At 42.2% G+C, this 25,229-nt stretch overlaps 1 protein-coding gene across 3 annotated transcripts; it reads right to left on the bottom strand.

The window, feature by feature from the left end:
- LOC127009010 (uncharacterized) lies at nucleotides 1-25,229 on the bottom strand. 3 transcript variants are annotated; one of them, XM_050881588.1, is made up of 15 exons: nucleotides 25,005-25,229; nucleotides 19,822-19,970; nucleotides 17,722-17,779; nucleotides 15,683-16,917; nucleotides 14,276-14,727; nucleotides 12,665-12,874; nucleotides 11,414-11,477; nucleotides 11,093-11,216; nucleotides 10,737-10,877; nucleotides 10,303-10,404; nucleotides 9,936-10,125; nucleotides 6,396-6,527; nucleotides 5,086-5,210; nucleotides 2,850-3,023; nucleotides 1-1,581 (listed from the first exon to the last, which is right to left on the bottom strand). In XM_050881588.1, the coding sequence occupies exons 2-15, from the start codon at nucleotides 19,956-19,958 to the stop codon at nucleotides 1,465-1,467; spliced, it is 3,261 nt and encodes a 1,086-aa protein (XP_050737545.1). In that variant the 5' UTR covers nucleotides 19,959-19,970; nucleotides 25,005-25,229; the 3' UTR covers nucleotides 1-1,464. The 3 variants fall into 3 exon arrangements, with proteins under 3 accessions (XP_050737545.1, XP_050737543.1, XP_050737544.1); XM_050881586.1 differs by lacking the exon at nucleotides 25,005-25,229 and adding an exon at nucleotides 20,494-20,841; XM_050881587.1 differs by lacking the exon at nucleotides 25,005-25,229 and adding an exon at nucleotides 20,579-20,841.

The raw sequence follows: 25,229 nt of genomic DNA, 5'->3' as shown, positions 1-25,229 counted from the left end.
TATTGCTAGGCTACATAAGCGAGTATATTTTTATTTCAAGAATAAATATACAAGTAATGTGCATTCATTCGTAAAAAACGCATCTAATTGAGGGATCACCACGCTAATTATTTGTTTTAAGGCAGTATTTACGCCTGTACGATACACATGTCTTGATTTTGAAGTCTGTGTATTTTTGATTGCTGTGCTGTGTCCAAGTCTCTGGTGCAGGATAATACTATTTCTTATACCCCCTTGTTTTCACCCCAATGGTCACACACCTCAGTGCAGTCTCAGTCACACTCGTGGAATAACATCAAACGACACGTGAAAGCTGAAATACAGCATCAAAGGTCGCATGTGATTGGCTATCCAGCCCAACCAATCGTTGCTAGGGTGCGAGTTACCGGAGCGTTACCATACCGTTGATGAATGCCGTGTTTGAAAGATGCCGCAGCTCTGGTAGCGCTCCGGTAAATGTGAGAGATACCAGAGGCATGGTTGGTAAGATTGATGAATCCGGGCCCAGGAATGGGCCATGGCCCCTAGACTGTAGCGATTCCTGATTCCAGGAAATAGAGGGTTAAGTGCATGTAAAGTCATAACTACACAAAAATTTCATATGGTTAGTAAATTTGCAAAATTAAGAATGCAGTTAATTTTATTTAAAAGTAATTATTATTTAAGAAATATCTGATTAAATGATTAAGAATTAAATATATAAAGAAGCATGATAATTATGTTCTCAATCTTTGGAAAAGCCTTACTATTTCTAGACTTCCATTTTCCTTAACCCCTTCACTACGTTGGCGTCCGACAGCGTCACCGTATGGAAAGGGTTAGTCCTCTTCATCCTCTTCCATTTCCTCTTAATCCTTTTCTAAACCTCTTAAGAGGAAATGGAAGAGGAGTAAGAGGAATTTAGAGGAGGATTGAGAGGTTTAGAAGAGGATTAATCCTCTTCCATTTCATCTCGACCCTTTCCATACTGTGACGCCGACGCTGCGTTACGGATGGAAAGGGTTAAGCTGACAATTTCAATATTCAGATTTTAACAATATAGTTAAGATAAAATTTCCTTAACCTGATATTTTCCATATACAGATTTTAACAATTAATTTTGTCCAGATAAAAAAAAAATTCTTACAGCATGTTGACCAACTAAAATTACCTGATGCTAATGGTGATGATATGATATGACAGGGATGATGACAACTATGATGAATATAATTGGGTAGGAACTTTGATCTTATAAAGTGTACAAAGATGAAATCTGTTATACCATAAAAATATATCTTTGCAACTTTATTGAAAATCACAAAGATAAAAGCAAGACCATTTCTGTTTCTGAATTCTTTTTCCATTGTTTTTGAGGCTCGAAATGGAAAAATAAGCATTTTCTTTGGCAGAGTCATCACACTTTGTGGCTCACAGTAAGAGTTCACTCAAGCCAATGGAAATTACATAATGTCTGTGATTCCAGCACTAGCACCATGTTTTTGTGGCCAAGTCACCAAAGTATGCTGTGATGGCCTTCTTCTTGGGGCCCATGTAGTTGGCCTCAATGTCTACAACACCACCTGCCCCTGCTAGTGCAATCACCTGTGTGGAGGAAGAGAAGGTAATAGCTGTTGGAAGGTATTTCAGAATTAAAGTGCATGACCAGTCTAATTTAGGAACCTGTACAATAGTTAATAAGTTTCCTATTTATTTATCATGGGAACCTCTCTTAAAAGAATGACCTTGGCAAATGCTTACCTTGCTTTGGCATTCCTTCCCAGCACATTCAATTTTCCACCTGTCTACAATACTCGTCCACTCTTGATCTATTTCACTGGTGGTCTCCCCCCTAACACCGCCCTCCTTTAATCCCACGTTCATACTCTCTTTGCTAAGTCGTCTTCATTCATTCTCATGTGTCCAAACCATCTCAGAGCACACACCACATGTACCTCTTATATAGCTCTTTTCCACTGTATTTTTGATTGCTGTGCTGTGTCCAAGTCTCTGGTGCAGGATAATACTATTTCTTATACCCCCTTGTTTTCACCCCAATGGTCACACACCTCAGTGCAGTCTCAGTCACACTCGTGGAATAACATCAAACATTTAACTGATGAGCTGGTGGTTTGGTTTGAGTATTTTCCCTTTCCAAATGGTGCCCCTTGATTATTTGATGTTTTTGTCCAGCATCTCTTTGGATTATAGGTGTTATATTGTTAATATGTAAAAACATTTAAGCAGTGAGCTGATGGTTTAGTCTGTTATCATTGTGTTAACTTCAATATTTTCTCTTTCCTAATAGTGCCTCTCAATTACTTAATTGTTTTTGTCCAACTTCCCTTCAAATGGTTTATAGATGTAATGTTGTTAAAATATAATGGAGTCATATTGTTGGAATTTCTTTCCTCAAATAGTAAGTGGCAAAAAGTACAATCACCCAATGAGTTAGTTGATTACAACACAAATTTAAGATAATATAGGCTAATTGAAATTGAACCAGTGGCTTGTCTGCAGCATTACAAGTGCTTAGGTGGGAGGCTGAGCTCTGCCAGCTGCTCTGAACAAGAGTACGGATTGTCACTGAACATAAGGAAGGCCAAACTGCTCGCTGACATGTCACCAATGGTAAATACATAAATAAATGAATCTTAAGATAAATCCATTTATAAATTCTTAGTATGGTAAGTGTTCTATGCTCATTTAAGGTAGGCTAAGCTGGCTCCAGTGTTCAGTAAATGTTGATTTGACATGCAACAGGTGTCTGGGAATTAACACCATTGCAAAAAATAAATCTTTGGCTGGAAAATATCATTTCCACTTGATCTGGAAAGACTTTGGAACATTATTCGTGTTGCAGATCTTTTTACCTGGCATAGGTTGCTGTTGCGGGGCAGGTAGAGCGCCACGTTCGGCGTGATGGCCCGTGCAGCTCTCAGCAGGCGGGCACAGTTCATGCTGCCGCCAAGACGGTACACATTGTACACCAACTCCTCCTGATACTCCATGCCCCCCCATGGTGGACTCAGGTATACTACATCAGCCTGGAAGAAGAAGTAGGGCTAAGGAATACTTATCTATTTCAGCATTTTATGATATGATAGCAGACTAGAAATAGAAAGTTAAATAATTAGTCTGTTAGTGTCTTGAAACTCATCAGTATACAGTAGAGTCCCACTTAGTGCGAACCGCAATTAGCGCGAGCCACCATCTACCAAGAAAAAAATTAATTAGCGTGAAAGCCTCAGTTAGCGCAAGCAGCCACCACGACTGAATTTTGAAAATTGCGCCAAGCCGCCATGATGTGCGGTGGCCTGGGTGGCCTGGTGCCTGCCTCACACCACAACACAGCCCCCCGCCACCACTTCCCACACGGTCCCAGTCTCCCACGCTGGTCTGCCCACTCTACTGAGGCGTACAGCAGCAGTGAGGTGGCAACGGGCTCTACTTCTCATTAACCCTGCAGCTGCCTCACAACCCCATCCCCTAGATACCAGTGCCCCCATGGAAGAAAAGTAGAGTTTTTTTTTTAATGCGAGTGATTATTTTGAGTAATTATCAAACCCAAAAGTCAGACCCACGTGTGCACCAAATAATTTTTTTCATATTGGTTACTTTGTTCAGTTAGCGCGACTGCATTCATCCACTTAATTCTCGTGCTAAATGGGGCTCTACTGTACCTCATCAGCCAGGCTAATAAAGAGATGCTGATATTTATCTGCAGAGTGCAAGATAGTCATGCTTGTCTTGTTTCTAACCTGGAGGCATTGGAGTAACTTACCAACCAGAGTACATCTTTTAGAGAGGACGACAGGATTCTTAACCCCTAAAGGACCAGAGGTGGCTATAGCCACTTTACCAGGTAAGGACCAGAGGCTGTTATAATATCGGCTCTTCTAAATCAAAAGGCTGGCACCAACACATGGTTGAGTTCATGGCTCACTGCCCAGTCCAGTTTCCTGCAGTACCCTCCCGTTCTCGGACCTCAACGCCACGTGTATTACTCACCACACACAATAGGGGCTGTATTGCGTGGAGGGAGCTTATATCAAAGTGTAGCTTGTGTAAATAGAGCTTGGGGCACCCATTTTCATTACGACCTAGCCATGGCCAAGCAGCCAAAATGGAGGCATGGAAGGCAAGTGGCCATTCCCGCCAAAATTCTCTCCTCTTCAACTCGCTGTCTCTCCATAACCATGGCATGTAGAGACTTCTGGATGGCATCATTAGAAAAAGGAAGACTTAATAGTGAGTTCAGTTTCATTGACTCGCCCATTGTAGGTTAAGAGTAAGGAGTGTGTGAATACAGGCTGTTTTCGGTGTTTAGCGCTGGAGGGCCGGTCCTAGCAGCACCAATATTACCACTTCTGCCGGTCATGGAGGGCTTATGGTAAATCCAGGAGAAATTGGCAGATGGGTGGTATTCCATGTGGGTCTCTCCTTCTGTACCATGCTGCCACATCTCTGTCTCCAGTCGTGGGACTAGAGTTCAGGTGTGAAGTGGACCACCATTAGCCTCCCTTCATTTCCTTCTCTCTCTCTCTTTCTCTTTCTCTCTCTCTCTCTCTCTCTCTCTCTCTCTCTCGTTTACTGTTTTGGTTTCGACTTTCTCATGGCTTAGCCATGGAGGTAGAATTCTACCTCCATGGGCTGTGCAGCCAACGACATGGAGAGGGAGGGGTGGGAGAGGCAGAGGCGGAACACCTGGTGAGCCTTCCATGACCTTGAGAGAAGTGACCTGGCTCGGGATGAGCAAAGTGACAACGTTGGAATACAACATTGTCAAGTGTCGTGGTATTTATACAAAATCTTTGTTGTTATCTTAAAAATGAAACAATCTTAACGCTATATGAACTTATTGGATTATCCAGTTATTTAATAAAATTAATAAAATAACTGACATATGAGAGGAAGCAAGAGGTGTTAAGAGTATGTGGCAAGGTGCAGGGCTTAGCTGACCCGCAGCTGTCACCCCCGTCTGGCAGTTTCTACTAGATTTACTATAACATACAACAGTCTGCTCAGGAGGAATGACCATGAATAGGAGAAACACATTTAGATCTCATTTTCCTCTTAAAATCACCAAATCAGGCAAGTCAATCCCACCTTGAGGTAGGGCGCCAGCTTGAAGAAGTCCCCGACCCTGAAGTCGATGTGATGGGCCACGCCGTACACCTCAGCGTTGTGCCGGGCAAGCTCTATCTTCTTGGGGTCCTTATCAATAGCTATCACTGCAGTGGGAAGGCAAGAGTGTGTTATGAAGATTATCCTCAGAATTAAATACAACCCAAACATCCTTAACTCTTTTGCTCATATACACGGCACTCACGCGCGAGTGGTAACTTTGAATGTGTTGTCCTGAGTGTCTCTTATCTAATATATATATATATATATATATATATATATATATATATATATATATATATATATATATATATATATATATATATATATATATATATATATATATATATATAGATATATATATATATATATATATATATATATATATATATATATATATATATATATATATTTGGTACAGGGAAGTGAGCTATAAACACATGTTAAGGTAAATAAAAGCTCGTGTATTAAAAGGACCCACTTGTTTACTACCTATCCCCAATTCATTTATTCATTTTCTCTCACACTATTAAAGTGAAGGAGGGGAATGACCTGGGGGTGTTGGTTTAGGATAATTTGTGAGTAACTAGACTATCAGAGGGAGAGAGGTGACATGATAGTAGTGTTCTGGAAAAAGGAGTTGATTTTTTTATTTGATTGAGAGGATCTGCTTGTATGGAATGGGGGGTAAATTAGAGGACCTAAAAGATGTCCAGAAATATAGTTTTCCCAATGAACACACTGAGCAGTGGAACAGCCTGGTCAAAAAGGTTGTTCAGTCCAATAATAAAATTGGCAGATATCAGTTTGCTCTGAAGGATGCAAATGGTAATGTCATACATATGGAGGAGGGAGTTAGGGTTATAGAAACATTTAACTGTACAGTGATCAAGATGGGCACAGAATGATTTGCAGAAATTAGAAGTTCCCTGTGTAACCATGGATGAAGGATGATGTAAAGAAAGCTTTGAAGGGAGTGAGCAGGGGCTGCATGACTAGAAATCAACAAGAGGACACAAAAAGGGAGTGAGCAGGGGCTGCATGACTAGAAGTCAACAAGAGGACACAAAAAGGGAGTGAGCAGGGGCTGCATGACTAGAAATCAACAAGGACACAAAAATTTTGCAAGACTAGATGCTTGAGAGTTATAGAGAAGTTCAGTTTTCCAAACATGTATTGAACTTTGGAACAACCTGAACGCTGAGATCATCCAACCCAAAAACCTGAATTAATTCAAATGCAAATTCTTATATATCACAACTAGGTACACACACACACATGCACACATTTACCATGACTGCAAGTTTTGGCCAGCTGGATAGCGTTGCCACCAGCACCACACAGGGCATCCACCACCACCTTGCACCTGCACCGCCGTGCCTGGTGGGCTGCCAACAACTCGGGAGTCACTGAGTACCATGACTCTGGCCAAGGAGAAAAGTTGAAAAATTGAAACAGGAGGTACAGATAATTTTCTTCCCTTCATACAATAAACCCTCAATATAATGGACCCACTTATAACGGATTTCGGATATAACGGACAAGGTCAGAGGGTCAGAAATCCACGGGGACCGACCGAAAAAAGTTTTTGAACAAATCGCGCCCTGTAACTACAGACGCTAGCCACCTCGTCCTCCTCCCTTTATCTGCTATCCCATCCTTTGTTTACTGTAGTCTTTTCAGCCCACCTGATGAAAATATTTTCCCTGATCCTTGTGATTTCCATTCAAATGAAGAACGTGTTTACACTACAAGAAACCCTTATTAATCAATCCAAGGGGGGTAAATATTATGGAAAATAGCCAAGCGTTTGTGAGTGTCGGTACTGACACAGCTTAGGGTATCGCCTGTTACGTAGGTTAGGTTTTGTTAGTTTAAATTTATTCGGCATGCGGTGTGGGGCGGCGGAAATACGAAGAGCAAGATGAGGCAGGGTGGTGGCGAGGGTGGACCATTACGCGGGCCGGTGTTGTGAGAAATACCTCCTTGAAGAAATAAGTTGCTCTGCTGTCCACCATGCATGCTCACTGAGGGAATACACAGCAGGAAAACATTAAATTGCCTGGTTTTGTTCTAGTTTGTCCACTTGTGATCTTTGTGAGCGGTGAGTGAAATATAGTAACACTAACAATAAGCTAGTTGAACCTCTCTCTGCAAGGTATTTTGCATCGGCAGCATCGGACGGCGGCATGTGCACAACGGGGATTGAAAAGTCAATCATTTAGTGATATAATGATTTGTGAAAGAAACAGCTAGCATATTACACTCAACCCTTGATTTAACGAACCACAAAATCTCAATGGACACCAGCTTTAGAAACATCAAAACCCTAAACAGAAGGGCATCGGGCAGTGTCGTGAGGCCGTGCCGCACAAATTACACCCACACACACTGCCTCATGGCCTCTAGCTCCGCCCACTTTTCGGCCACCGGACAGGACGCATCGTACAGTGTGTGTCCGCCTTTATGGGGAAAATTGAAAACCGTCAACATCTTGCGCTTGGCCACCCATCCGGGCGGCCAAGCGCACACGTGCAGACAGCCCCGGCTGTGCGCCGGGCCCGGCCCCGAACAGCTGATGACGGTGATGGCGATGATGAGCATCAGCGGCGAGGCCCCCGCATTGGCGGCACCCAAACGGCATCCCCATCGGGGTCTGCGCGTGTGTGGCTATGTTTATTATGGGTTTGGGCTTCTCAATTTGCCAATTCCCGTCCTCCACATGATGCATGGGACCCCTTTCCTTTCTTCCATCTCTTCTTTTTGAAAAAGAAGAGATGGAAGAAAAGAAAGAAGTCCTGCACAACATGTGGAAAACAAGAATTAGCAAATTGAGGAGCCTGGGATCACAATAAACCAGCCACATACACACAGGCCCCAATGAAAGCACCGCCCGGGCGGCACCAATGTGGGGGTCACGCCACCGACACCCATCATTACCACCACCATCATCAGCCGCCCAGCGTGCAGCCGGGGCCGAGCACACATGCGCCTGGCTGCCCGGATCATAAAAAAAAATTGTTCCGAGCTAGAAGGGAGGCTGGGTAGATTTGTTCGGTATGACACCGGCTTTAGAAACATCAAAACCGTATTTTCAAGCAACGGACCACCCTTCCCCCCTTTTAATCTGTTAATTCGAGGGCCAAGTGTACTTCATAACACAGAAAACTGGAAAAAAACCCACTTCCATCTGCCAGTGCGAGATTGGCGAACTTGTAAAATTTTACCCATACCTGTAAAAATATGGCCCCTCCATAGGGGCCCATTGCCAACCTGGCAGCCTCTGCGCCTCGCAGTATGCTGTGCGGCTATACAGACAATGTGCAGACAACATACACAATAAAAATAAATATATACCTACGCTTATTAAGTTCGTCAGCATTATTATACGTACTTTTAAGTTTCCGACGCTCATATCAGACTTTCGGCAATAACGGACTGAGTTCCCCCCCAATTAGTCTGTTATATTGAGGGTTTACCGTATTTTGTTTTATTTACTCATAATTTTTTCACCTTATTGTCACTCATTTCTCTACTTCTGAGGTGGAGAGTAAACGATTGCTGGAATTAGTGGCAGCTAATAATAATTTTCATCAGTATTAACAGGTTAATATAGTTGCTTCCTGATGTTGAAGTGTGTTGGGGGGCCAAGACCCTGCAATATCTATAAATATTCAATACCTTTCCCCAGGGCACCTAATCACAAATGCCCCCAAAATTGCCATAGAACCCATTTCCAGTATCTGAATACACCATATATAACATCACACTTACCAAATAAAGTGTACAGCATAAAACTCTAGTGAACAAGTCAAGTTCTGGGGTATCATGCAAATTGCCACATTAGGGTATCTCACAAATTTGTCTGAAAATGTCAGTGGACAACAGAACATTAGGGTCTTAGTTTTGAGAGCATTTATTGTGGAGATTAACCATTTTGGCAATGGGTATCAAGTTTTACTTAACCTAAGGAAAAACATTCCTATAAAGTGGAAATCTTTTGTAACAAGTCTAGTCTTGCTGAAAAAACTAATGGTGGCATTTAATTTACCACAAGCAAATGTTAGGTGGCATTTCAATCTTAGACAAATTAAAGAAATGTATTGAAGGCATGATTTCCTATTTTTCAACATTGTGTGTTGTGATGACAAACAATTTTGCAGACCAGCATCTGCAATTCTGCATCCCTCCCTCTTGTGACTGGCCAACTGCTGCTGTGCAGCCAGTCCAAAACAGCGCCCCGCGCTGTATCCGAGATCACCGCACGCCAAATATAAAGTGTTGCTATTGAATGTAACAAGTTTTCAGGCATAAACTCTACATAATCATCATGTATTATATATGAAAACATGGAGAATTAAGTAGTGCACATAAAGAAACATAAATTAATTGATAACTTTGAGATGTAAGCATAAATATAGATAAAATAACTCGTATATTGGCTAAAGCAAGCCAGGACGCAGTATGCATGTCCTTGGATATGGTACGGGGCACGCAAGGACGCAATATATGCGTCCTCGTGTTGAAGGGGTTAAAAGCCTTTCTACATTTAAAGTAACTGAAAATAGTTGTGCTAACTGAAGACTTTATGCTCAGAATAACATATTTCTTGCATATCTATATATTTTCTGCATTATATTAAAAAGGCAAGAAAATTAATATGAGGTTGTATTTACCTGTTGCAGCTTTACCCTAGGTTCCCCCAGCTATGAAGTCTGCAGGAAAGAAGTCCTGTGACTGGCAAAGGTTCACTCTGCTGAATTTGGTCTGGTGCTTACAACATGGCCCCCAAAATACAAATAAACTCAGAAAACTGTAGCATGTAGCCTCACCTGTGTCAAGTTTAATGCCCTCATCATACTTGAGGAAGAGTCTGTAGCGCTGGGCCCAGTACTTCTGGATTTCATGAGGCAGGTGTGAGGGCATGCTATTGTCAGTGTCAAAGAATGCAAGGCGACGGCAGCCTGAAATGATCCTTTGCCACATCTCTTCTTCAGCATTGGCCTTTGCATCCTCTGTGCTCTGGGTATGAGGAGAAGTTGAAGGTAAGGAAATATGTGCTGAATTTTTTTCCAAGCAGTCAATCAAAGGGTTGATAACATCAGGTATTCTATAGGGAGTGTAATGGACCATATTGAGAACAGCTAAAATATCACATACACTTTATACTAAGAACACAACAATTAGTATTTGAGTCACCTGTGAGGTTTGGTCAGTGTTACTAATACCAGAGTATCCATCCTGATCAAAGGTGACCTGCACACTGGACCAGTTCCCCTCATCGCCTCCACACATGCCAGTCTGCAAGGGTTTCAGATTCATTTACTAAATTGCAGTGCATACGTTTTGTGACACACCTGTTAGCTTATAAATCGAAGCACTTTATGGTTCCTTAGATTCATAGATACACCCAATTCTGCTGAATAAATAATGAAGTGATGGGGTAAAGGGAGGGGAAGCAAGTTTAACATCTTTAGGAATGGAGACATCCACAGGGACAGGGTAATAGTGAGAGGAGAGGCAAGGAAAGCAGCAGAGAGGTTGAGACTGGACAAAGCCTGATGTACAGATGGTATAACAACTGAAAGGCTCAAATTTGGAGGTAATGAAGTAAGAAAGCACTGCCCTTCTACCTTGTTGCTTTCCTGGAGTAAATGTAGAGTGTGAAGGGTGAGGCAGGGGCCGCCACCCTCTGTTGCGTCTTCCTTCTCCTCCCTCACAACTTGCTGGTACAGCCACTGGGGCTTACGAGGATCTTGGTTGGAATGACTCATCTGTATGGCAAAAGAGAATAACGAAAATGAAAAATATTGGGAATCATTAGCTGAAAAAGAATTACTAATGAACAGACCAATCCACATACTGCCATTGTGAAAAAAGAACAAAGTAAAAGTATATTAGGAAAAACTGCTACTTGTTTACTAATCTTAATTCCTGTGTTCAACAAATCTAGCTCTTGTCCTTGATTCAGTATCCACTAATCACTCACCCTATTCATGATCATTCCCCTCAGCTCCACAGTGGCTGAGGGGGAGAGGTTTGGGTCCTGAACCTCCAGCCAGTTGTAAAAGCGCCTCTGACTCCTTTTGACATTCTTCCCGTCAACTTGAAAGCTGCAAGTACAGCAAAAGCACAATCACTTTCATTTATGGGTGGCTAAGTCATTTCAGCTCAGGCAGAGATATATGTTATTAACTCATTTACATTCCAACAGTGGGATGTAGTGCAAGCATATATTCACTTTGATTGGTTGGGAGGAGGATTCACAATTCATTTTAGACATCTAAAATAAGTAATTCTTAAACCAAACCTTGACTCGGGTTTAGGCAGCCACCGCACGCCAAAAACATCGGGAGGAAACTGGTGCTCAATTTCTGTGGTGGGAAATGATGTTCAGTTATAAGTGATGCTGTGTGTGTCTCAGCCTGCCAATTCTGCAACCTGTTATTGCCGATCAATCATCCATTATTTCATAATCATTCACTGGAGAATCTAAAGTTGTGAAGCCTTTTCTTTTTAGTATGAAAGTTCTCATTCTGTTATTTGCCTGGGTTACCAATGTAGTTCAACCATACTTAAACCTTAATCTCTTCTACAGCTCCTTAAAAAAAAAAGTCAGATAAGACATCTCTCCCTGGCTATTCCTTTCCAAAGCCATTAAAATTTCCTGCTTTTTAAATCTCCTCCCTTTTTCATGCACATTTCCTCTTAACCCCTTGACTGCAGATTTCCTACCAGAAGACATCACCAAGCTACAGGAATGGAACAAAAAGTGGCTGCTACAATTTAATGAAGAAAAATGTAAAGTCACACCTTGAGAGAGGATATCCAGCATACCAATACCACATGGGAAACACTCCACTATCCACCACAGAGGCAGAGAAAGGACTGGGACTATATGTTACCCGGTTACAAAAGGAAAGCCAAATCCGTGCCAATCGCAGCGGACAGGTTAACACTGCAGGCAATGAAGTATGCAGTTGTGCCCATCAAATTAAGTAAGACAACATGCCTTAAGTTATTGAAGTATGTGAGGAAAGCTGCAAAATAAAATGGAAGGACTGGCTTCAGTATATATAAATGAGGGAGATGGAAGAATGAAGAGGACTGGAATGAACAAAGAGAGTATAGAAAGGAGACAGGGTAGACTTATGCACAGAGTTCCTGGGACCAACCAGAGGACAGCATGATGAAATGTACAACCGAAATCCTAAAGTTAGACACGTAAACATTATTCATCACTTCCCCAATCTTGCTAACAGATTAACCCGGTAGCAGCGACGGGCCAAATTTGTGACTTTACCGTGTAGCAGTGACGGGCCAAATTTGTACCATGATTTAACCCCCCCAAAATAGATAATGCTTTGATATATACTATGAAATGGTTTGTGTGAGGGTGATTTTTTCTCATTTTTCTCGCTTGGGGGAACCATTAAGAAACATGATCCCCGCTGCTACTGGGTTAATGATATGGCAGACCTCAACACACATGCATACACACTAACAACAATTATAACCTGACCATAACCAACACATTTTATACATTAACTTCTGTACTCACCTGAGGCATTTTTAAAGAAAAAGTTGGTGAGGTGACTTAAACTAACAGGCACCACTGCATCTGTCCATGTGGTGAGGCAGAACTTCCCCAGCTTGGCTAGGCAACGCTTTAGTCGTTCCTTCTCGTTGAACACAAAGCTGTCGAAGCGTTGCTTGAGCTTCTCCCTCTCCCCTGGCACCTCCTCCGTCACTGAGCTTTCGTACTCCATTACTGTCATGGGGAAAAAATATTAGGAACAGGGCTTGGCAGGTTTTTCCTTTTGTTTTATATGCCCTTGAGCTTTCTCCATTGTTGAAAAAAAGAAAACTGGAGTAAACTTGAGCTGAATAATTAAAAATACATGAGAAAATGGGAAAACTAAAGAACATAATCAGTGGACAAATGATCCAGAAATAATAAGGCAGAATATGATGGAATGAGAAAAGGTGTGTTGGATGCAAAGGTTATGAGAGGATGTTCCTAGCCTCTAATATGTTGGTGTGGTTTTAAAAGTAGGAGTTGGAGGAACCTAAAATTTTGATAGGAGTCAAGGTCATGCAAAGGACAGGAAGTGCAGTTTGACAGTTGACATAAGACTTTAATGTGAGAGGTGGGATGAAGGTTTTCTACCAAGGAGAATGTATGAATACGGGGAAATAGACTTTTGAAGCTGACAAACCCATATAGTAATTTACTGATGAGAAAGACTTCACAGATATAGATAAATGAAGATAGGGTAAATTAAAAAGATAAGCAGATGGATACATGCAATCATATGCAGACATACACACTGACATTAGTAGGTAAAGATGGCTCACCAAACAAATAAAAAAAAAAGAGAAATATTGAATAAAAGCCACGCTGATATATATTTACCAGTTTCAGTGGGCACTGCCACCATCTTCACTGGTTTGAAGGAAGAGTTGAAGGGAAATATAATACATAGCTCTGTACACAGGAACGTTAAGTAATCACTAGAGAGGGTGGGGCAGGGAGGGGCGGGCAAAACTGAACACTCGGAATGGTCACCTTGTGGGAGAGTAGGAAAACTTCCCCTTCACTACGGTGTCATCAACAGGTGGGGGATTAAACAAGTTGGAGGAGGCCCTTCCACTAAGAACCTCATTACCAGGTCTAACTTAATTAAATTTACCCTCACTTCCTTTGTTTAAATAACCTGATGTTTTTAATCACAAATTTCTGTTTCACCAATGTAGGCTAATAAAAGAATTTCTGAACACTGTGAGTGAGGTCAGGATGTTTGCCCTGCCATTTTAGGGATTACCGTTTTTTGTATGTTTTTGTATGCATGTATATATATGAAACTGTATTACACTTGCCCTACTTCTACTCTTACTTCCAACCTTTTAAGACGGTGACAATGTCCAGCAAAACGGTTAGATAAATATGGTATATCTTTGCCTGCCAATCTGAGCTTTATTCACTTTAACAAAAGGTCATGGCAGTGTGATTACCTCTGTCATTTATATTGATGGGTAGGAAAACATAAACCAACTGAATCATTTACAATATGATAAATGCAAAATGTAAATGAGCTACGACTCAAAATATTGAATACAATGATAAAGACAATAAACTAGAAACTAACACACAAAAGGATCAAAGTTGTACCTGCAGCCCCAGGGAAGGACACGTTGAGAAGGTGGACAGCAGTGAGGGGCAGCAGCAGCTCGTGGAGGGCTGCAGCAGCCTTGTTTACAGTGACTTGGCAGACATTCATAAGGCCTGTGGACTTTTCCTGTAAGAATTCATGTACAGCCTCTTCTTGTATCCTTTTCGCATGCTTCTTCTGACCTTTTCTTTCCGCTTCGTCCATTTCATCCAAAAAATATGCAATGCAATATTCCTCTTCATCTGTGCTCATACATAACTTGGAATCTGACGTTGAGGGCCCAGATGCTGCCTCAAGGGAACTGGAGACTGACTCAGAAGTTGCCTCATGGGTCCCAGGGGCTGCCTCAGGGGTTTCAGGGGCTACCTCCAGGGGTTCAAGGGCCTTGGAGGTTGTCTCTGCCTGCTTTGATTCTTTGACATGCTTGAGGGCCCAGCTGAGCCCCTGTGGCCTGCAACACATGGTTTTGTTTTACCTTTCATCTTTTTTAGTACATTGCAACAGTCTCCTTATAAGTGTGAGAAGTGTTATTGTTACTGTCTTACTACAATTTAATTACATACAGGTGTGGGTAAAGCTTTCTTTGGTGCATAGCAATACTTCAGTCGAGCAAACCTATCTATCATTTATCAGTACACACGTATTCTCATTCATATTTAAGGTCAATTCCCATCAGCTTAATATGATGAGCCACACAACCTTGTCTCCACCTGGGTTGACTCAAGCTATGGGAAATGACTTCCCGACCCCTTCATGTCACCCTTGCTGTCGGTGTTCTCTTTCACTGGTTCTCATCTATGGCACAGCCTCTCCAGGTCAAGAGGATACATCACTTTTTTACAGTGGCCAGTCAATTGACATATAGCCTTTCCCCAGGCAGGGCCTCAGCATGTCCTGGGCTACAACATTTGTAGATCTTGTTCTTTGAGTACAAATTCAAAACCATCCAAAAAAGTTACTCGTGCCTGCCATCCCGACACACCCTCACTGCCATAACTGATCCTTTAAAATTTTATTACATAACTAATACCTTTTAATAGATGATGCCTGACAGTAGCTTCTGTAACAATTCCCCTTACTGCAAAAGTACATCAAAGGGATGTAACTAAGTAATACATGGATGACCCTCCTCCGCATTACTCATCATTTTTCAGATGTCCGATCCACACTATTCAAGGATGGATGCTACAAAGTGTTTTGGTTATTTCAGACTGAAATAAACTGGAATTAATGTCCTTTACTGCCTCCAAAACTCAACTTGTCCAGCTATCAACTCAACACAACCCTCCAGACAACTATCCCTCCTTCTTCAATGGCACAAAACTATTTCCCTGTTCTGTATTAAATATTTTCAGTTTGTCAATATTTAGCATACAAAGGCTACATAACATATGAGATACACTAACCTGGCAGTATCTTTCTTCCTCTTCTTTGCCTTTTTCTGTTTATTGCTTGATGAGGCACTTGCACTGTTCATGGTGACAGAGTTTGCTGCCTGCACACTCCCTCCATCACCACTGCTGCTGCCTCCTTCTACATCCATCGTCTCTGATTCAGTGGTCTTAATTTCTTCACTCGAGTCATCTTTCAAATTTTCCTCTCCGCTGTTGCTACCATCAGCTTCTTGGGGAACACATGAGATGCTTTGGAGTCTCTCTTCGCTGGTGGGAGCTTCTGCATAGTTCTCTTCTGGTTTTCGTTTAGCCTTTCTCTTCCGTTTTTGTCTCCTTTCAGAGTGTTTGTCTTCAGGCTGATACTCTCCCTCAACTGAATACGACTTGCTGTCTACCACAGAACTCAACTCCTCTGTGTCCCTTGTCACACCACTGCATGATTTAGCACTAGGCTGAATAAACTTGATTCCTGCTTTCTGCTCATAAAATAATTCAATCTCTGGGTGACACTCAATGCCAGAGAGGTGAAGGAAATGACGGAGATGAACCCAGTACCTTGATTTTGTGTGTCTTTCATAGAGTTCATCCAGCACCTTTTTCCTTTTCTCTTTACTTTCCTCTTCGGTAGTGTCAGCTGCAGTGTTCATGTCAGCAGTCCCCTCTGAGGCATGTTCTTGTCGTAAGTTTGCTCCCACCATGCCATTCTTGTCCGTCTCTCCTGTATGATGCTTCTGACTATTTTCTGGAGTCTCATCTGGATAAATATAATCATAAAATTCCGTCAAGTCAAGTTCATCAACAGACTGGGAATTCTCGCTGTCTGTGGACTGCTCAGTGGTACCTTTGTTGCTTTCCTTCCTTCCTGGCTTGTCTGGTTCACATTCATTCTCAGCAGCTGTTCCTGCCTCACCACCCACAGCCTCTTGTAACTCACGACTACTCTCATCATCCTGCTCCTTCTCTTCACCATATATATAGTCATAATCAACAACATCAGTAGTACTCTCAGACTGGCAGGTAGTGGTGTGTGAACTTAACTCACTCCTCCCCAGCTCATCAGTAATCAAAGGTAACACATCAGGGTAATCCTCCAGGTAAGAATCATGCCATTTGATGTGATCAGGAGTGGAATGCTCCCTGTATTTGTGGACCCACGATAAGGGTATCAAGACCTCCTTCCAGGCCCCCCAGTATTCCTCCCATGCAGTCCATACCTCGGGTGCAATGCCAGGAGGTTTTAAGTCACTCTGGAAGTTTGGGAAAATATGAAATAATTTTGATACAGGTGATTTTGTTTTCATTTCCATCACCAGAGAGCAACGTATGTGTACATAGACACTTGGACATGAAATTAACATTTACATCATATTCATAACAAGACCACAAGAAGAAATTGGGCCTACCAGGTTTGAAGGAGAATCACCGTTTTGCAAAAATAAACCAAAGTGAGCAATTCTTTCTTCTGTGCTCTATTTTCTTTTAATTATTTGAATTGTTTGAATGAAATATCATACTCCTATTATGAAGATGGAACCTCAAGTCTGGTTACAATGGGTACTATGGGCTTGCACTCTAGAGACAACACTAGCCAGCAAGAAAGGGTGGTGATGGATAGCTGGGAGGCAAATGGCTGTGTCTCGCCTCACTGACTGTCATCTGCCTAGATAACCCCCGCCCCTCACCCCCTCCCAAGTAGTCCTCTAATGACTGAACTGACTGACTGTCGTTACACATATTAGCCTTTTGTATATACCCATCCTCTGTATAGAAAGTTCTTTTGAGCTCTGCCCTTGAAGAAAGTAGAAGAGTATACTAGAATAAGAACTAGATAATGACAGCTCACTTAAAACTTTGCAAACTAGTACATTGTAGCAGCATAACAATCCTTTGCTTCACAGCCCTGTTAAGTTCTTCAACTCACCAAAGTCTTTCGTCAACTGAAAAATTGTCAAAATCAAAACACTATTTCCTAATGAAGATCAAAGAATTAATGCAAAAAAATTCAGTTTACCTACTGCCTTTACAGAGTGAAGAGATTTCACTAAACTCACCTGAGGCTCCTTGGTCTTCTCTTCATTGACTTTCTGCTTCTTCTTCTCCCCATACTCTCTGGTGAGGAGCAAAGGTGGGTTAGAAAGATCATCATCATCATTTCATCGACGCCTGCTCCTAGGAGCTCCCACCAGGGGATGGCCATGGCAGAAGAGCTTCCAACTTTCTCTATTCAGACACTCCCTCCTTGCCTGCTCAAAGTTTCTCAAAGATCTTTCCCCCCTCTCCCTAACGTACTCTTGCACCCTGTCCTTCCATTTCACTGGAGGTCGTCCTCTAGCATTCCCTCCCTCTATCTCACTCACATACACCCTTCTGGTCATCTTACTTTCCTCCATTTGCTCCATGTGGCCAAACCACTTTAAAGTCTGTCACTTCACTTCTTCCACCACTCCACACTTCTTCCCTTCACCCCTGTGACACATTCCAAAATGCTCGTACACACTTTCACTACTCATTCCATCCATTCTACTCACACCACAAGCACTCCTCAAAAAACTAATTTCCACTGCCTGCACTCTAGACCTCTGACTTTCATTCCAGGCCCACGTTTCTCTTGCATATGTGAGGGTTGGTACTATTATTGCATTTCTCAAATCCCTCTTTGCCTCCACGCTCACACTTCTGCCATTCATGATTCGTCACAAAGACCCTACCACCCTTCTTCCGTGCAATGCCCTTTCTCTTATCTTTCCCTCCATACCACCATGCTTACACATAACTGATCCAAGGTACTTAAACTTACTGACCTCCTCCATTTCTTCACCATTCAAAATTATTTTGCATTCTTTTTCATGCAAGATAAATTACCAAGTGATAACACTCATTATTACAACAATGAGTGGGAATACATAACAGTCAAGGAACAATGGGAATAAATTTTGTTACATTGCACAGTGTTCATGACTTTTTTTTCCAGGAAAGGAGGGACTTCAAAGGCAAACAAGACAGAAGTAACAAAAGCATAATCAATTTAGGTTGGAGAGGTGTCTTGATACTCCCTCCAGTCGTAGGAAGGGAGAAATTGAGAATTAGGAAGGCTGTTCCAAAGTTTGCCAGCTAAAGGGATGAAAGAGTGAAAATCATGTTTAATTCTTACATTAGGACTTTAGATAGTATAGGAGTGAGCTAGAGTAAAGTCTTGTGCAGTGAGGCTGAGGGAGTGGAGGAGGCACACAGTAATTTCAGAAGAACAGAATGAAAATATCACTAAAAGATAGTTAGAAAGATAGGCAAAGTTGGGAATAGATGCTATAGCTATGTGTGATGGAGGTGCTCATCTCTGTCCCATTGGCCCTTGGAGCCTGTGGAGGGAGAGAACCCTTAACTTGACACAAGGCCAGTGTAACATTCGGGTTACCAGTTTACCTTCCCCAGATTTCCCCAGGTAACTATTTGTCGACCATCCTGAAGGAAGGATGAACAGCTGTGTGGGCTGCACACTGACTGCCCAGGACGGGATTCGAACCCAGGCCCACAGATTCGTACTTAGGGACGCTAACCACTGCAGAAATTTAAAAGGTAGAAGACAATCTGTAAGATGAGGGGAACTAATGAAGCCAAAAGCCTCTAACTTTACTCTATCCAAAGGAATTGTTTGGGTGGATCCCCAACACATGAGATGCATAAGTATTCCATACATGGGCAGACAATGCCTTTGTGTATAGTTAGTATCTGATAAGGAAAGAAGAACTGGGAGATAATACAAAATGTCTAATCTTGAGGAAGCAGATAGCATGGCAAAAGACGAGATATGAAATTTCCACTAGAGATTTTGAGTGAAACAGACTAAGAATGTTTAATGTAGGAGGAGCCAGCATTGTGTTAATGAAAACTAGGAGATAGTGAGACTTTTTCTTTAGAAAGTATACTGAACTACTCTGGTATTACGAGACACAAGGAAGACAGATTCTGAGGACATGGGAAGGTCTTCAATAGACTTGGAGCATTTCCTCTTCCTCCCCTATATGGCTAGCCATGAGTGACTTACACCCACTGTGGCAGGTATCTGGATGCCTACTCCCTCAATTCTCTCATGACATCAGTGCTAGTCAAGAAATAAAATAAAAAGCCGAGAAAACAATGCAGTTCTTTCTCACCTTATGTAAACAGCTGACAAATAGCAGTCAATCTGGACTGGGTCCACCGGCTGTGTGGTTTTCCTCTTAGGGCGAAAACGCAGATTTGCTTGTCCCAGCCCCACCCACTCTGTTGAGGCATAGCATGGGGCAGCCATAGCCTGGGCCAGCTGGAGGGAGACAAAACCAAAGCAACCACATTCAGGATAAAAATAAAAGCAGAATGAGAGAGAGAGAGAGAGAGAGAGAGAGAGAGAGAGAGAGAGAGAGAGAGAGATGGTGTTGCGAGAAATACCTCCTCGCTGAAATAAGTCACAAATACATGTGGGGGGAGTCCAGGGGGGGGCCACCCCTGGTTAGAAGGGGGGGTTGAGGGAGGCGCAGCCCCCCCCCGTTAGTAGGTCGCAAAGTTCGGTTGGAGTAGTTTAGATATGCTCCCCGACCCTAAACCCTCTGCGAGCTATTCAACGGCTGTGGCTGCTGCACCGTCGCCGTGGCCGCCGCCAGAGGAGGCGACGCGCTTTTGTAAACATTATCCCCTATTTTCAAGAGTAAAAAAAAAAGGTCCTTGAATTGGGTTTTCAAAGCGTTTCCATGACTGTTGAAGGTTTGTAGAAAAGATATATGAAGAGATAGTGATGTTTCATAAAGTAGATTATGAGATACTGGCACGGACCTAAAACAAATCTTTACCAACATGTCACTACTCTAGAAACGGCTAAAGTTGTAGGAGCTGTGGCGTGTAGGAAACGTGGCGCACCCCATCAGCATCTCTCACCAGTAGTCCTCGTGTCCTCTTCTTCTTTTGACCTCTCCCGCTTCTTAGGTCCTCCTTGGTACTTCTCTACACTTCTGTACTTCACTACGCACACTTAGTTACTGCACTGTGCTCATTTAAACACGAATTTCTGTACACCTCTTCTTCTTCTTGGGTGTTTTATGGGGCTAGTTAGGCTGTGGGGCTCTTGAATCCCGTCAGTGGTAGTTGTTATCAGGTGTTTTTTTTGTTCTTCGTGCACTGAACGTATCGGCGTAAAGAGGGTGAGGGAGGCTGGCGATAATGTTTACACTTTAACTTTCCTTAGAACTGCAAAGGTAATAACAAAACACATACGTAGAATTTTTTATATATTTTTTTTTAGTTGTTCAATCGATAATAAATTAATTAGGAGGCAAGATTGTGGTAGGACTATATAAACACATCAAAGAAAACTAAGGATGGGGCTTTGTGATGGGGTGACTTAAATTTTTTTTTCTCTCTCTCTCTCTCTCTCTCTCTCTCTCTCTCTCTCTCTCTCTCTCTCTCTCTCTCTCTCTCTCTCTCTCTCTCTCTCTCTCTCTCTCTCTCTCTCTCTCTCTCTCATTTCTTCACTTTTCTCTCAGGCTTCTATTTTTTTTCCTTTTATCCACTTATCTTCCTCCTTCCCTCCCTCCCTTCCTCCTTCTCTCCATTCGTCTTACTCTCCTTTCATCACTATGTCAAAATCGCGTCAAATCTCAAATTTTACAGCAATGCATCGATGCAGCAAATAAAGCGAACAGAATGTTGGGCTTCACTGAAAGAAACTTTTTATTCAAGAATAAAGATGTAATACTTCCGCTCTACAATAGTTTAGTCAGACCCCACTTGGAATATGCGGTACAGTTTTGGTCTCCCCACCATGCAAAGGACATTGCTAAATTAGAAGGTGTTCAGCGTCGAGTAACGAAAATGATCCCTTCCTTGCGCAACAAATCCTACGAAGAAAGGCTTTCCACCCTTAACATATTCTCTCTTGAGAAACGTCGCCTCCGAGGAAAACTGATCGAATGTTTTAAAATACTTGATGGTTTCACGAATGTAGACAGATCAACATTGTTTATGATCGATGACACTTTGCGCACGAAGATCAATGGCGTCAAACTCCGATGTAGACTAGTAAATTCAGACTGCACCAAATTTTTCTTCACCAACGTTGTAGTGCAAGAATGGAATAAGCTCCCACCATCAGTGGTCCAGTGTAACACGTTTGACTCCTTCAAAAAAAAGCTCGACCGTCACTTCCTTCAACTTAATATCAACTAGAGTAGAACTGCAACGTTTTGGAGCCTTCTGATTAATGTAAAATCACATCATACGAGAGGCCTCGTATGCCTTGGCTGGAGCCACTGCCAGAGCCAAGCGCTGCGGCTTTCTGGGGTCTAGCGAGGCTTAACTGACCTTTATCTGTACCAAACTAGCAAAATATCAGAGTTGTAATGGTCACTATCATGTTTACATAAAAAAATCTGAGTGCTGTACATTGTTCATGTCGTCATAATGATTATTGTTGGCAAAATAAGAGCATTAATCGAGATATCCTCAAAAACCCAATCCCACTATATATATATATATATATATATATATATATATATATATATATATATATATATATATATATATATATATATATATATATATATATATATATATATATATATATATATATATATATATATATATATATATAAATTCACTACATGAAAACCGTGTTATTGGATCTGGATCCTGGACGATAATGCGCAGGGCAGGCTACAGCAGGTGTTTTTAGCCTTTAAATTTGTGTCACTGAAGAGAGAGTTTCTCTGTAGCATATTCTGACACCTATGTCTGGCTCTTGATAGCCTCCTTTTCATGTGAGGATGGGCAGTGAATTAATCCTTCTTGCATCATCCGTGTGCATCTCTCGCCTTGTAAGGAAGAACTCATTGCGGTTTAAGATGGTCTCCTCTATTTTTTCCTTGGTCTCCTCTTTATGCACAGTGCATAATCATGATCTTTGGTTTCATCTTTCCTACACTCTTGGTACTATTTTGCTCAATAGACTCCAATTTTTGGGCTGCTTCATTCCTCATGTTCTCATCATCAAAGTTCATTACAATACTATCTCCATTCGTGAATCTTGAATCAGTAATCTGAATGCCTTGTAATGCCTGGGAAACTTCGATCACTTTTCAACTCAATAGCCTTTTTATCTTGTTCAGAGGCCTTGACAACAAGTAGATTATTCTTTACTTTCCTCCTGCTCTTGTTCAGCCCAGCTTGCACCCGCTGAATCAGCATAATCAGCGCGCTGCAACACCTCAGGAACCTCCCCCAGCTCTTCTCTCGCACTCACAGCTCGAGACTCAACTTCTTCCTTTACCCCTGATATTTCCTTAGATAATTCTTGCTTGAATTCATCCAATTTCTTCACAATTTTGGCAGTCAGAGATGCTTTATGAAGGCATGGGTTGCAAATCCAATTAATTTTAGGTATATTCTCCTGCTTAATTCCAGACAAATGAGCACACTTCCAATGACACCATTTAGGGCACAAACAGGATTTATCATCAAATCCAAGTAAACCGAGTAGTGAATGATTACTGTGCTCAGGCGTTAGTTGGGCGGGCAGCAGACGGTGCAGACCGTACAGGGATGGGAGTCATATCTACAGGAGGCTAGGAGTGGGCAGATCAAATATTAAATATTAAATATTTTTCATATTTTCAAGGAGCTACAGTACTTCATTCATCCGAGACACGTCGGAAGGGACAATCTCCCATAACTCAGTCAGCGAGAGGGCTGCCTCTTTGGCCCACTGGTTAAGGAATGGCTTTCCCGTCTCGCTGATCACGGGTTCGATCCCCGGTGTCGACAGAACCTTAGTTTGACCCTGGTCTGGTGGAAGTTGGATAAAACTTCTGTACCATGATCGCGAAAAACACTCATGAGAACCTGATTAAATCTTCTTTTCGACCTTTGGAAATAGCAGATTCGAAAAGCGGAAGCGTCTGATAATACCGACCGATGAATCAAAGGTCGCAGGACACACATTTGCCGTGGCTTTCGTCAGAGTTGCGGGCATTTCCATGGATAGTTTTGTGACCCTGGTGGTACTTTGACCCTCCTTCTGTGCATAAACCTAAATAAAACTCATGAAAACCTATCCTTTATCTTTTTTGGCCTTAAGAAATGGTTGATGTGAGAGGCGGAAGCGGCTGAGAATGCCGAGTTTGACCAGCCACGGGGAACACCAGCACGGCGGAGCACAGACAAAGGTTCAGCGCGTCGGGTGTTCAGTTTCGTCTTGTGTACGAGGTGAAAAGTCCAAAAAAACAATCTAGTACCTTTACAACGAGTTTCTTATAAAGATTCAAAGTTTAAAAAAGCAAATAAAAAAGAAGCTGACTCCATGACAAATAAGAAAAAGAGACAAGCAGAGACCCCATGTCGTGTCTCTCCCACTGCTCAACTCGACTGCCTGATGGTGGTTATGACATGATAATTCTTCATATAAATGACTGCCCCCGACGTAGTGAGGGAAATGATTTTTTTTACAGCAAAGGAAGCAACTCAAGGTAAAAGAAATAAGTAAAACAAAATAAATAAATAAATAAATAAATAAATAAATCCCGCTAATCACTGCTCTCACAAAGAAAATAAAGACGGGTTGCCCAACGAGAAGCAAATAGGTATAGACTCCTTGAAGGATAGTTTGGGCCCTTATACAGGCTAGCTGACGGTCCATAGGTGTGTGGAAGACCAATGAGCGGAGTGTGTTCATAAGAGCAGCGTGCGTAGCTAAGGTTAACGTGAAGCATAATCTCACCCAAGGTAAAGAGATCTCACCAACACTTGCCAGGGGAAGGGATCGAGGTCTGGTCATCTGTACGGGCTAGCCTTCCAGGACCGTCCGAGTTTCATCAGCTTTTTTGACATGTTAACTGTTGCGATTTTTAATACCGAGTAGATTATCTGAGTTGCTGTATGTTAACTGATGAGATTTTCAATATAGATTACATTTTCAGAGTTGCTTCAAGTTTTAAAGGCGTACTGGGGTATACTTCGGTTCAAGATACATCGGCTCTCAACAGGCTATCGCTGACATGTTAACTGTTGCGATTTTCAGTACAGATTACATTCCCCGAGTTGCCTCCAAGTTAACAAGGCGTGCTAGACTGCCGCGTCCCAAGGCTGTTCAGGTTGCATCAAGTCAATATAAAGTCTTTGGCATCTTTAATGTTGTAATTCTTAATTGATACAGGTATACTATAGATTACCTTATGGTTGTCTCCAAGTCTACCTCTTCATATAAACACAAGGGGTCTGCAAGAGGTCAGTAGGCCAGCACAGGGCGGCTCCTATAGAAACATAACATCTATCCTACCCATCCATGAATTTTTTTGTGTGCGTTTCTACTCACCACATGCCTGCCAAGCGTGTTCCATCTGTCCACCAGTGTATTTGTCAACCAGTTCTATTATATCCATCCAGCGGGGTAGAAAAGATGGGCCGCGTCAAGACACCAAGGGGACGCCGTGGGATCACTGGGCTGCGTGGAGGCTGTCTCGCCCCTGAGGCAACCCGAGGCCCGGGATTCGGAGCTTCACGTTTCAGCCTCTGCTTCACAACTGATTGATTCCATGTA

This window comes from Eriocheir sinensis, chromosome 39, assembly GCF_024679095.1.
Source record: "Eriocheir sinensis breed Jianghai 21 chromosome 39, ASM2467909v1, whole genome shotgun sequence".
Taxonomy (NCBI): Eukaryota; Metazoa; Arthropoda; class Malacostraca; order Decapoda; family Varunidae; genus Eriocheir; species Eriocheir sinensis.
The sequence above is the reverse complement of the archived record's forward strand: the minus strand, read 5'-3'. Positions and strand labels throughout refer to the sequence as shown.

Bases quoted from the DNA above. Each gene is read 5' to 3' on its own strand.
- LOC127009010 (XM_050881586.1), bottom strand. The intron at 6,528-9,935 runs GTGAGGCTACAT...CTCCTTGGCCAG, and splicing joins GGGCATTAAACTTGACACAG to AGTCATGGTACTCAGTGACT. The intron at 5,211-6,395 runs GTAAATGTGTGC...TTCCCACTGCAG, and splicing joins GGCCAAAACTTGCAGTCATG to TGATAGCTATTGATAAGGAC.